This window comes from Sitophilus oryzae, unplaced genomic scaffold, assembly GCF_002938485.1.
Source record: "Sitophilus oryzae breed Bouriz unplaced genomic scaffold, Soryzae_2.0 scaffold_815_pilon_pilon, whole genome shotgun sequence".
Classification (NCBI taxonomy): domain Eukaryota; kingdom Metazoa; phylum Arthropoda; class Insecta; order Coleoptera; family Curculionidae; genus Sitophilus; species Sitophilus oryzae.
Genome location: NW_022147434.1, coordinates 1,413,699 through 1,425,923, shown reverse-complemented (window position 1 = coordinate 1,425,923; position 12,225 = coordinate 1,413,699). Strand labels below are relative to the sequence as shown.

Here is a 12,225-nt window from a genome sequence, read left to right as displayed (position 1 = left end):
GCGAGAACCTCTCACCTCTTCTCCGGCAAGGAGAAGAAAAAGCCAGGATATGGAAAGCCGTCCAACACCGGGCAAGCAGGGACGTATATCAGCTTTGCCGCTATTGCTGGACAAGTGAAAATGGCGGTGCTGCCAAAGGATTTCCAAGAGGTTGCTCTGACCACCAACCAGCAAACGTCTCTAGAAGAGGCTATCTATCTATACTACTTCTAGTGGCGATCGGATCGCAACAAAACGGTCTACAAAATGTAGGTCAGCTGCATTTTGTGGGGATACACTTTCGGGTGGGCTTGATCCTCATAGATTGTGTATCTCAAGAATCGGCGAATTGGTTGGTGGAAATCGCACCTAAGCTTAAAAATTGGCAAGGGCTGGAACTGGTTGCAGTGAAGGGAGAAAACATCTCTAAAGGGACGGCCATAACGGTCTTTCTGTCGAGGAGCAAGGGGAAAGACACCACCTACCTGCTGAGCCTTATCCAAGGTCAGAACTTCAATGTAAGGACATCGAGTTGGCGAGTCATCAATTCGAGGGAGCAGGGTCATGGTCAGGTCCTCACAATAGGAATTGACCTCAAATCCAAAGAGGCAATAGAGAAAGAGGGACATATCCTCTATTATAGATACGGGACAACACCGGTATCAGGTGGAAGAAAATGGAGACAGATCTTCCAGCCTCCACCTCACGGGTTACTCAGCCGGAGGCAAGCTCCTAGACTGTGAAGAGCGGCACGGAGGGCCAAACTCCAACCGTGGAAGGGTGTGTACCCTCGGAGGAAGAACTCTTGTCAGAGGATGATGGGAAATACCCTGTCCCCTATACAACAGAGTTATGATGAGTTATAGATTGTGTGATGACTCAAGGAAGGGGAGCACTATAGATCTTTAAGATCGCAGTGATCAACCCCCCCCCCCTCTTACTCATTCTACATTATACAATTGGTAAAACGTAAAAATCGTTAGATCTGACAGCCCTGCTGAAACTGGTCGTTCATCTGGACGCACCTATGTATGCGAGTTAGGTTAGGTTAGGTACTACGAATACGAACTAAAAAGAACTCTGCGGGGACCTAGTGCTTTTCCCATCGCAGGGACCTAGGGCTTTTCCCACCACAGGGACCTAGTGCTTTTACCTCCGCAGGGACCTAGAGCTTTTCCCACCGCAGGGACCTACTGCTTTTACCCCCGCAGGGACCTATAGCTTTTCCCACCGCGGGGACCTAGTGCTTTTTCCACCACAGGACCACTAATTTTTTAATATGATGAGATGGTGTCTATTGTCGTAACGTCATGTTACGCTGTACTGGATGCTCTATACTAAATTAAAAGAAAACGTTAAAGACTAACGATACAGTCATGGTTTTAATAAACATTAATAACGATAACAGAACTAACAAGTATATTAAAGAAAACATCTGTAATACTGAAGTACACAAACCGAAAAAAAAATTGTAAAAAATACCCTAATATTTTGTATTGCCTCCCTTGGCGGCTATAACTGCCTGCATACGTCCGTTGTACGTACTGTCCGTACTGTCATTGAGGCTGCATATATCATATTGCGTTAATGCTTTTCTATTATTCTTTAAGAACCAAGCGAAATTAATTTACGAGCATTTAATGAAGCATTTCCCAAACATCGAATTTGATAGGCAGTTCATAGTAGTACCCTTGTTTATATTAAAAATATATATATAAGGGTAGTACATAGTTCACAATAATCACCTGAGCCGCCAATAATTTAAAAATTGTAAATTGTTGGTGGCAAGTTCATTTCGCTCTTAAAAATTAACAAAGGCCTGTATTGACATGATCCAAAAAACAACATTTTCAGAAGACATGGTTCTGACCGCAAAATTGTATTTTAGGAAAATTTACACACGAAATTATTGTACAGGGTGTTTTAATGTATTTTTTTAATGTTAGGGTAAAAAAACGACCCCTCGATTAACCCTGTTTAATATGCCAAATACTTCAACGTTTATAAAAAACTGAGTTTACGAATTAAAGTTGATTGATATTTATATACAACTTGCTAAAAAATCATGAAAATAGAGCTAAAAATAACAAAAATATAACACGTTAAATTTGACCAAAAGTTTCTCAGTTGCGTTATTTTTGCTATATTGCTTAAAAAATAAAATATCCTCCTTATAGGCGACTGTTGATTTGAGTAGGTGCCCGACCTTTTATACTCCAGTAATCCCCTACACCGTTCGTAATCATTCTTGCAAAAAACAAATTCGTCTTAAAAGCTGTGCGGATAGATCTTCTTCAATAGGATTTTCGATCCTCTTTGATGGGAGGGATCTTCTTCGTATAAATACGAAATCCGATAGCGTAAGACGTACGTACTTGATCGTCTTCTTAAGTGCAAACTTCGTCATTATGAAACTGGTGAGTTTTTTATTTATACCTAGCGTAGTATACGGCGTCTTAGGAATGATTTGTTACATTATGAGAATTGAGGTTTACAGGGTGAGTCAATAATAAAGTCCATTATCTCATTTGTTTCAAGGTTTACAAAAAAATGTTAAATATAGAAGTTATAGGGAAGATTAAGATACATAAAATTAAAATTATTATGCAGTATACAAGGTACTTCAAAAATGTGTGGCGGATATAATATATGTTTTTTTTAAAAGCAACACCCTATTTTTTTATTTATTTTTAGATTCTGCGTAAAATTCCATAACTTTTTTATATATAATGTTATACAGGGTCGTTCACCACGTACGACACGGAGTATTGTGGCTAAACGATTAGATTTTTACAAATTTTAAGTTTTGGGTTCGTTGAAGAACTATTAGAGCTATTAGAGCCCTATTTTTTTTATTTATTTTTAGATTCTGCGTAAAATTCCATAACTTTTTTATATATAATGTTATACAGGGTCGTTCACCACGTACGACACGGAGTATTGTGGCTAAACGATTAGATTTTTACAAATTTTAAGTTTTGGGTTCGTTGAAGAACTATTAGAGCTACAATTTAAAAATAATTTTACAAGATACAGAGTGTGCCAAATAAGTAAAAAATACCATAGTTTTATTTTTTTAAACGGAACACCCTGTATATTATTCTATTTTTAGATTCTACGATTGAAATAAAAGTAAATTTGATTAAGGTTTATCACACTTAAACTTTACCATTTTTGAAATATTATCAATTTTGTGAAATTGCAGAAAAAAAATTACGGCTACATTTCTCCAAAGGTATTAAAGGTTTTAATATCAAATATTCGCTGAAGATTATTTATTGATCAGATATTGTGTTGCATTCATAAAAATTATACTACCTTATACAGAGTGTCCAAAAATTTATATTAAATAATTACTGGCTTTAAACGGCAATAACTTGTTTAATTTAAATAGAATAGCCTGTATATTTTACGGGTATTTATCAGATGCACAATTTAATTGTCTATCAAATTGTATTATACCATTTTTTACCTATTTCTTCAAGTTTTCGTATAATTTAGAACTTATTTATAACTATACCCATGGAATATTGACATTTTAATTTTTTTTAAGTCACATATGTACAAAATGTACAGGTGGTAAAAATAATAATATGGTAAGCCCATTTGTTTACAAAAATAAAAGTATTTAAATCTTGGGAAAAGAGTATACCAATTAAATTGGTATACTCTTTTACGGAGGTAAAAATAAATACCACCATTATTTCCGCCCAAAAAAGAGTTAATTTCATACTTAATTGTATTAATTCATAAATTATTATTAATAAATTATCTAAATAAATGTGGATTTTATTCAGAAATCAATATAATAATAAGTTATGAAAACGAACGTCTCTGAGTCTCTGATGTTATAAATAAGCATTCATCAAAAAATAAAATTTATAAGGTGTTACTTTTAACCACACTGTTTAATACACATACAAAATTCATTGTTTTAGTATTTGTAGCAATTATTATTAATCAAAGTAAACAGTCAATTAATGTAGTTTGAATACTAGGATCATATTAATTGGTCCTCTTTAACATTTTTTTTTATTTTTTAATGAAATAAGCAAACTATATGGACAATATTAGTATCTGTACTCTTTGAAAATTTGTTACATCTTTAAAAATAATCTAAAATGTCAATATTCCATGGGTATAGTGATAAATGAGATCTAAATTATAAGAAAATGCATTTTCTACGAAAACTTGAAGAAATAGGTAAACAGTGGTTTAATACAATTTGATAGACAATTAAATTGTGCATCTGATTCTCGTAAAATATACAGAGTGTTCGATTTAAATTAAACAAGTTATTGCCGTTTAAATCTAGTAATTATTTAATATAAACTTTTAGACATAAGGTAGTATTTTGTTTATTATTGCAACACTGTTATAGTACTATTCTTTTAAAAGTTCCTCAATATGGCCGACCTAGTTACGAAAATTGGTAATTTTTTTTTAATGAAAAATAAGTTGGTGTTAGCGAATTCAGAAATTGATTTACTCTTTGGTTAACAATAACATTTTTCAGGGTTGTCAAGTTGACGTTAAAGTTAGGTTATTAGGTGGTTGTCATAAAATCATAAATAAAAACATAGATTATTGAAATTATTTAATAAGAATAAAGGTATTTACCGCAGATCCGAAGAGATTTTACTTAAAGGTATTTTATAAACTTTCTCAGTCAGAATATTAACTCCCCCGTGTCTTATATTTCAGTTAAAGGGACGTAAGAACTATAGGAAGTGAATTTTGTTTTCATGTTTTGACGATATCTGAGAGTTCCTAGAACTATCAAGATTATTGAATAATTATAGTTGTTTAATAAGTGAAATTAATAGAAGACTTGGAAATAGGATGATGCTTTTCATGTTGTAGTTGATAAATCACCCCATTTCTCTTAATTTTTTTTTTCAGTACAGTTAATCACAAATTAAATTGATGTGTGCAAAAACAGCTATATATTTTCAAACATCTTATTTAAATAGTTCTTTTATATACTATTAAACTGTATCAACTACAAAGTATTTAGCAAAAAATTATAAGGTAATAAATTTTGTATATATAATTTATGAAAATTTATAATATATAAAGATTAGAACACAATCCTCTGAAGGAAAAAGAAATACTCAAAAACTCATTAAATATACTTTATTAAAAATAACAACATACCAAAACATCCATGCAAACTGTAATAATCAGAACATTATCCACATTATACCTTTATTAAATTTGTGTCCACACTCCTGCCAGGAAATCCAGAAATGTTTGTTTAAATATTAACTTATTTTAAATTGCCAGAAACACATCAGAATATATCACAACCACAACTATAGGTTAATCTGTACTAAATTTTATACCGAGTAAGTGATGCGTTAACTAACAAGTATAGGATAAAAAACAATTATTAATATAGAGTGTACTATACAATGTCCTGCTTATTTATGAAATGACTTTCCCTTCAAATGTGAGGAATACCAGTAAAATAAAACATAATTTTTGGTTTAGTTTGGTGTTTGATATTCTAACTACATCTATTACAAACCTTAAGTGCTTTTAGTGAGTAATTGTATTTTTTATTATTCCTTGTGTATCCTGTAAAGTAAAAAAATATTTCAAGAAATATAAAAACAATGCAATAGATATCAAACAGATTCATAAAAACTACTTACAATTATTGTACATAATTATATATTTCAAGTGTTATTTGATGTTTGGTCCCATTACCAACATTACCTTATTTAGGTCTTCTCTACCAACTCAACTTTTAAACCTGTTTTAAACCTTCTTTATATTTTAAAACTGATTTACAACAATCTGTAATGCCCGCGCTGTTTCCTGAAATATAAGTTTTAATCTATTTATTATCATATAGTAGATATTACAAACCTGAAAATTACTGATACGAGGAAACTTCTCAAAATAATTATAATAATACCTTTTACAAACATCTGGACTAATTTATTTTCACGAATTTATGAACGAGCCAATGTTTTCTAATACGTTTTTAAGCGATTTACACATTTTGAATATCTTCCAGCCTATTCGTCAACTCTTGATCGGTGAAAAGATTATTTATAACTATATAATTAGTACTGCAGGTTGCAGGTTAAATAAAAGAACAAAATCAAGTAGAATTTGTGAAATAAAAACTAAAAAATAATGAAAATATTTAGAAAAAGGAACCGTAAACGTCAATGTCAGCCAAGTGTCAGAGTTCAATTGGATTTACCACAGATTATCAATTTGAACGATTTGAAGTACAGTCGATTCCAGTTTAGAGATTTTCGTTTTTTAAGCCTCCCATACTGAAGTCCGCCATATTGGGAAGTTTTAAATGAATACAAGTATATCTGATCAATAAGTAGACTTCAGTAAATAATTAGTATTAAAAACTTTGATACCTTTGGAGATATGAAGCCCTAACATTTTTACTGCAATTTCATAAAATTGAAAATATTTCAAAAACGGTAAGGTTTAAGTGTGATAAACCTTAATCAAATTTACGTTTATTTCAATCGTAGAATCTAAAAATAGAATAATATACAGGGTGTTCCATTTAAAAAAATACAACTATAATATTTTTACTTATTTGGGACACTCTGTATCTTGTAAAAATATTTTTAAGTTGTAGCTCTAATAGTCCTTCAACGAACCCAGAACTTACAATTTGTAAAAATCTAATCGTTTAGCTACAATACTCCGTGTCGTATGTTGCGAACAACCCTGTATATCTAAAATTAATAGTTTTGGTAATATTTAAATTTACAGTTGAGGGTTGGAACTCAATACACCAAAACACTTTTACTTTTACACCGGACGCGCGTTTCGCTAACCATGTAAGCAAATTTTTTTAATCATCTGCTGATGATGCTAACATGGTTAGCGAAACGCGCGTCCAGTGTAAAAGTAAGTGTTTTGGTGTATTGTGGTGATTTAGTGTTTTATTTTGATATTTAAATTTGTTTAAACAAATGTTAAATTGCAGTGTGGTAAAAAATGGTCAGTGGTGACATTGTTTCTGAAGTTGGAGTACCAAAATTTTGTAGGAGAGTTTTATAGTTATAGAGATGAAAAAACCCTGTACATCTCTAAAATAATTTTAAAATGTGTATATTAACTGTTCCTATAACATTTATATTTAACATTTTTTGTAAACCTCGAAACAAATGAGATAATGAACTTTACTCTATCGTTGACTCACCTAGTGCATAATCCTTTTAAATCTATTAAATTAAGTACCTAATGCTTTATTTAATGACATTTGTTTAAATCAGTGGAGGTTCTTAAACTTGATTAGCTGTTATATTCTGATAATTAAAGAAATACAATAAAATGTGTAGTTAGCTTTTAACGGCTACACTGAATAATTTTTCTTTAATTGCTACATAGTGGACTAGTAGATACCCCTTAAAATTTAAATAGAAAATAAAATGTTTTTACATCTCTCTATCCTTTTATGAGTTTACATGAGTTAGTTAAAAATATGTACATATAAAGTAACAATAATTGCGGCAATAATCGGCAATCAAATATTATTTAAAAAAATAGGTACGTGGTAAAATATTTTTCTTGAACACTGTAGACAAAGGAATCTTTACAAACTGTACAGAGATACTAGTTTTTCTTTTTATTTTGTAAGAGCACATAGAGCACTTCTCATTTCTAGTTACACTTCTTCAGCTGTTGTTTCGCATACCATACTATCTTGCGATATACACTCTAAGGTATTTTTTGGTTGAGCAACCATTTTTGAATCATTAGATTTGTAATAGTTCTGGCTAGATGTTTAAGAAAATCGTTTTGTATAGTTTTGGTATATAACATATGCATTTATGGTGCTAATGTCAACCATTTGGAAAAAAATTGTAATTGACCATCAATACAAATTTTCTAATACAGGGTGAGTTTGCTACGATGTTTTATATGGGTATATCGAAAACTACTGGAGATAGAGAGTCGGTTAAATGGGGAAAGAATTGCAGTTTTGTGGAGCCATAGATACATAGATATGCGCCTTTCAGATTTTTGAAAATGTTCATGGCTTACTAGATATTTGGAAAAAAAAACAAATTTCGGCTATTTTAAAAATTGTCCATAATTCCATTATAATCTATTTTAGACAAAAAAAAATCAGATAAAAGTTGTAGATAATCACATCCCTAATGAGTTTGTGTTCTCCATTTTTTTCTAAAACCTGTCATTTTTGACATATGACACAAACATATGTTTTTTTAAATGGAAACCATAGTTGACCATGACTTCATAAAATGCGCTGTTTTTAAGATTTTCAGCGATATAAGCTAAGTATAATATGTTTTTTTTTTCGAAAAATTAATGAGTTATAGCCAGTTCTTATCTTTCTTGACTACTTTCACTTAGATGGCATGGTATTCTTAAGCTTGTCGCCCACTTGGCCGTCATGTCCCGTCCCGTTCCGGCCCATCAAAATAGGGATATGATTAAAACCATGCAAATGAATAGACTACCGCACATTAGCCCGTCACGGCACGGAACGGCGAGTCCGTCGGCGGAACAGATTCCAGCTCTACGAGTCTCCCCGTCAAACGACGGTCCGTGCCGGGACGGGCTGGTTAAGTGTGCGCGGAGTCGGTCGGCGCTGGCCTGCATATATGCTCCGCGCGCACTGAATAGGTATCGGCGAGAGCGAGCGGCGCGAGCGGCACGACCGGTCGGAAAGTCGATTGTAGCCGCGCACTGGAGTCGCACGATCGACGGTCGAGAGTACGTCACCAGCATAAATTTGAGTATAGACGAGGAGAAGTTTATTCAAATTTAGTCAAGTTCATTCGGCATTTCAAAAAATTATAAAGTATTATTACTATTTATATTTTTATGCAACTTTTTATATTTTATGCTTTATGATGGAAATTGATATTATTTAGATCTTAACCAAACACACATTAATATATTTAGATCTCAACAAACCACATAAAATTAGTGAAATAGAGTTGAAGATGGGGATAAAATATACTACTCTTAGCTTGACCGATTTTAACAAATTTGGTATAACTCAAAAGGGTTTAATTTGTTCTTTAAAAACAAAGCTAGATATGAAAAATAGTCAAATAAAACTTCTATTTCTTTCTTCTTCAAACCAAACCAAACCAAACCAAACCAAACATTTATATATAGCTTTTATTTTAAGTTTTTAAAATCTTTGTTTTAAGTCAGTAGTAAATAAAACAAAACTTGTGTTTACATTTTGTTTAATTGATGTTTCGACCAATTTTAATTCGGTCTTCTTCAGAATCTATAATATACGTATAAATAATTTTCTATGTTTGTGGTAAGAAAAAATGATATATTAAACACACTGTTAGTGATAAAATTGTATTGCATATTATAGATTCTAAAGAAGACTAAAGAAAGAATTAAAATTAGTCAAAACGTCAATCATTAAACAAAATGTAAACACAAGTTTCGTTGTATTCACTACTGATTTAAAACAAGATTTTAAAATGTTCTGTTATGATTTATAACTTATAAAAAGACAGAATATTTTATTAAACGGTTTTTTACAATTTACATTACACAAACTAAAACTTAAAAAAACTAATATCACTACATACACTTTAAATTATTTTAGCAAATGTTCAAAAAAACCGCCATTGTTTTAAGTACACAAAATACATCTTTTTAAAACTGAATTACAAGCTTTTCCCACAGAACAGCGGGTCGATTTAATAAACTTCTCCCGTACCGCCTCTTCGAGTGCCCCTCTTAATTAATAAGTTCTTTTGTAAACCTTGTTGTTAAACCATACCGCATAAAAAAAATAAAATGGATAGGTCAAGTGATCGAGGAGGCCGATGCAATTGGTCCACCCTTTATCATCCCTGAGTTTGCATAATTATGATATAACTAATTTTTAACATTTCTTTCATTATGAGGGGGAGTGTCATAATGAAAGTCATATTGGAACCACTCTATTGATGCGCGAGTATCTAAATTTAACTTTTCTAAAAAACGTAAGGGACGTTCACCGGTCAACGTATCTTCGTAAATGTATGGCCAAGAAAAGTTGAACCAATAATCGTACACGTTATTCTTCATTTGAAAAATTCATATTTACAATTTTTGTTTAAAAACTAAACGTTCTCTAACCCAGTGTGAGTACATATTGTGAAAGTAAAACCTCTGAAGGCAGGTAAGGGGAGATATAACTCACAATCTTTAAAAATCTTAAAGATTGTGAGTTATTTGTCCCCTTACCCGCCTTCAGAGGTTTTACTTTTGAATTTTTGTTTATGTTAATTTATAAAGTTTGGATGTGACAGTTTCACATTACTAAGAATAACGACGATTGAACTTGTTTCCATGGCTAGCTAGCTAAGTGAAATTGTTTAAAAATGATAAGAATTGGCTATACCTTAGTAATTTTTCAAAAGAAGCATATTATAGCTTATATCGCTGAAAAGCTTAAAAAATGACGCTTTTTATGAAGTCATGGCCAACTATTGTTTCCATTTAAACAACATATGTTTATGTGATATGTCAAAAATGACAAACTTTAGAAAAAAAACGGAGGACACAGTCTCATTAAGGATGTGATTATCTACAACTTTTATCTGAAAACTTTTTGTCTAAAATAGATTATAATGGAATTATGGACAATTTTTAAAATAGGCGAAATTTGTTTTTTTTTAAATATCTAGTAAGCTATAAACTTTTTCAAAAATCTGAAAGGCGCATGTTTATGACACCACAAAACTGCAATTCTTTCCCCATTTAACCGACTCTTTATCTCCAGTAGTTTACGAGATACCCATAGAGAACATCGTAGAAAACTCACCCGTATGTGTTTATGGTAAATTAGTACACACCTAACTTAATTTTAATATATGTCTATAATAAAACAAACAAATAAATAACAAAAACCATACAATGTTCAAAAATTAATAATAAAATACTTACACAAGTGCTGCACAGTTTTCCGGTAGACACCTTTCGAATATTTATATTCAATAAATCAGCACTGCGTACATTAATGAGTTTATCGCCTATTCACATATCGAAGGCATATATGATTTGAAGGTATAATAAATATGCATCCTCATTTCTACAATTGCAGGCTTTTACGAAATATAGAGGAATGTTTAGCACGAGGAGTCTAACAGACCATTCTGTAGCCGTTACAGCTGTTATTTTTAATTAACAAAGATGTTAAATACATACAGGGTCTTAAAAGACCCAGTGTCTTAAAACAATTTCATATCAAGTATACTATTGAGATTTTTTACTCTAATCGATTTTGTACCTACCAAGACCAAGACTCGCTTGGTCTTGGTCTTGCAGGGTCCAGTCTTGGTTCTGGTCTTGATCTTGCTGTAAGACTCTTGCAAGTCTTGCACTTTTGTAATGGATTTTTACTGAACGCAGTTTCTACATAGGAAATATTTACATAAATAGTATTTTAAGTTATTTAATGCAAATGAAACATTTTTTTGAAGAAAGAAACTGCGTTTGTCTGATGTACATTTTTATTTTTCAATATACAGGGGGGTCCGAATTGTAATCGGGAAACTTCGGCAATATATTCTGCATATAAAAATAAGTAAAAAAGTTTCAATAAATATATATCCTAAAATGCTTCGTTTGGAAGACACAGGGTACAGGGTGTTGAGAGTGTAGAAGTTTCATATTTATTTCGATTTCTTCGAAATAATTTCTGAACTAAAGTCGATATTTGGATGAAAATTGATGTTTGGGAGGTTTTTTACAGAACAAATTCGATTTCGACGTTAGTATAGACTCCTCCTTCTAGCCCCTTATAAGTAGAAGTCATACTAACACCGAAATCGAATTTCTTATGCCAAGAAACATCAAGACTTAAATTTTCATCCAAATATCGATATTAGTTCAGAAATGATTTGTCAAAAACTGACAAAATATACACATATACATATACATACTGCCATTACTCGCTGATGAGTATTCGACACGCATCAAAAGATGGTCACGTAAGGCGTTTTCTTTCATGAGCTTTTCTGTGACTGAAAAGCCCGATACGTGATGTTATTTGCCTACCGCACTCCGGACCTTCAAAAATCTCATTGCTTTGTTGCCTCTTTACTTTTTGGTTGTCGCTGTTAACTGAGTTTACAGTTCTTCTCCATTGAGTTCTATTGTGAACTGCTTCTTCCCAACGATTCTGCATGTTAATCCCCTTTAAGTTTTCGTGGAAAATGTCCTTGTACCTTTTGAGCTGTCCACCCGGCCTCCTCTTACCGCCTACAA

At 31.9% G+C, this 12,225-nt stretch overlaps 1 protein-coding gene across 1 annotated transcript in view; it reads left to right on the top strand.

The window, feature by feature from the left end:
* The first annotated feature begins 2,311 nt into the window (after positions 1-2,311).
* Positions 2,312-12,225, top strand: part of LOC115889550 (larval cuticle protein LCP-17-like) — a 30,263-nt gene continuing 20,349 nt past the window's right edge. Inside the window, exon 1 of the mRNA XM_030909587.1 lies at positions 2,312-2,396. Coding sequence (XP_030765447.1) covers positions 2,388-2,396 — 9 coding nt within the window. The 5' untranslated portion in view covers positions 2,312-2,387. The remainder of the gene's footprint in view (positions 2,397-12,225) is intronic.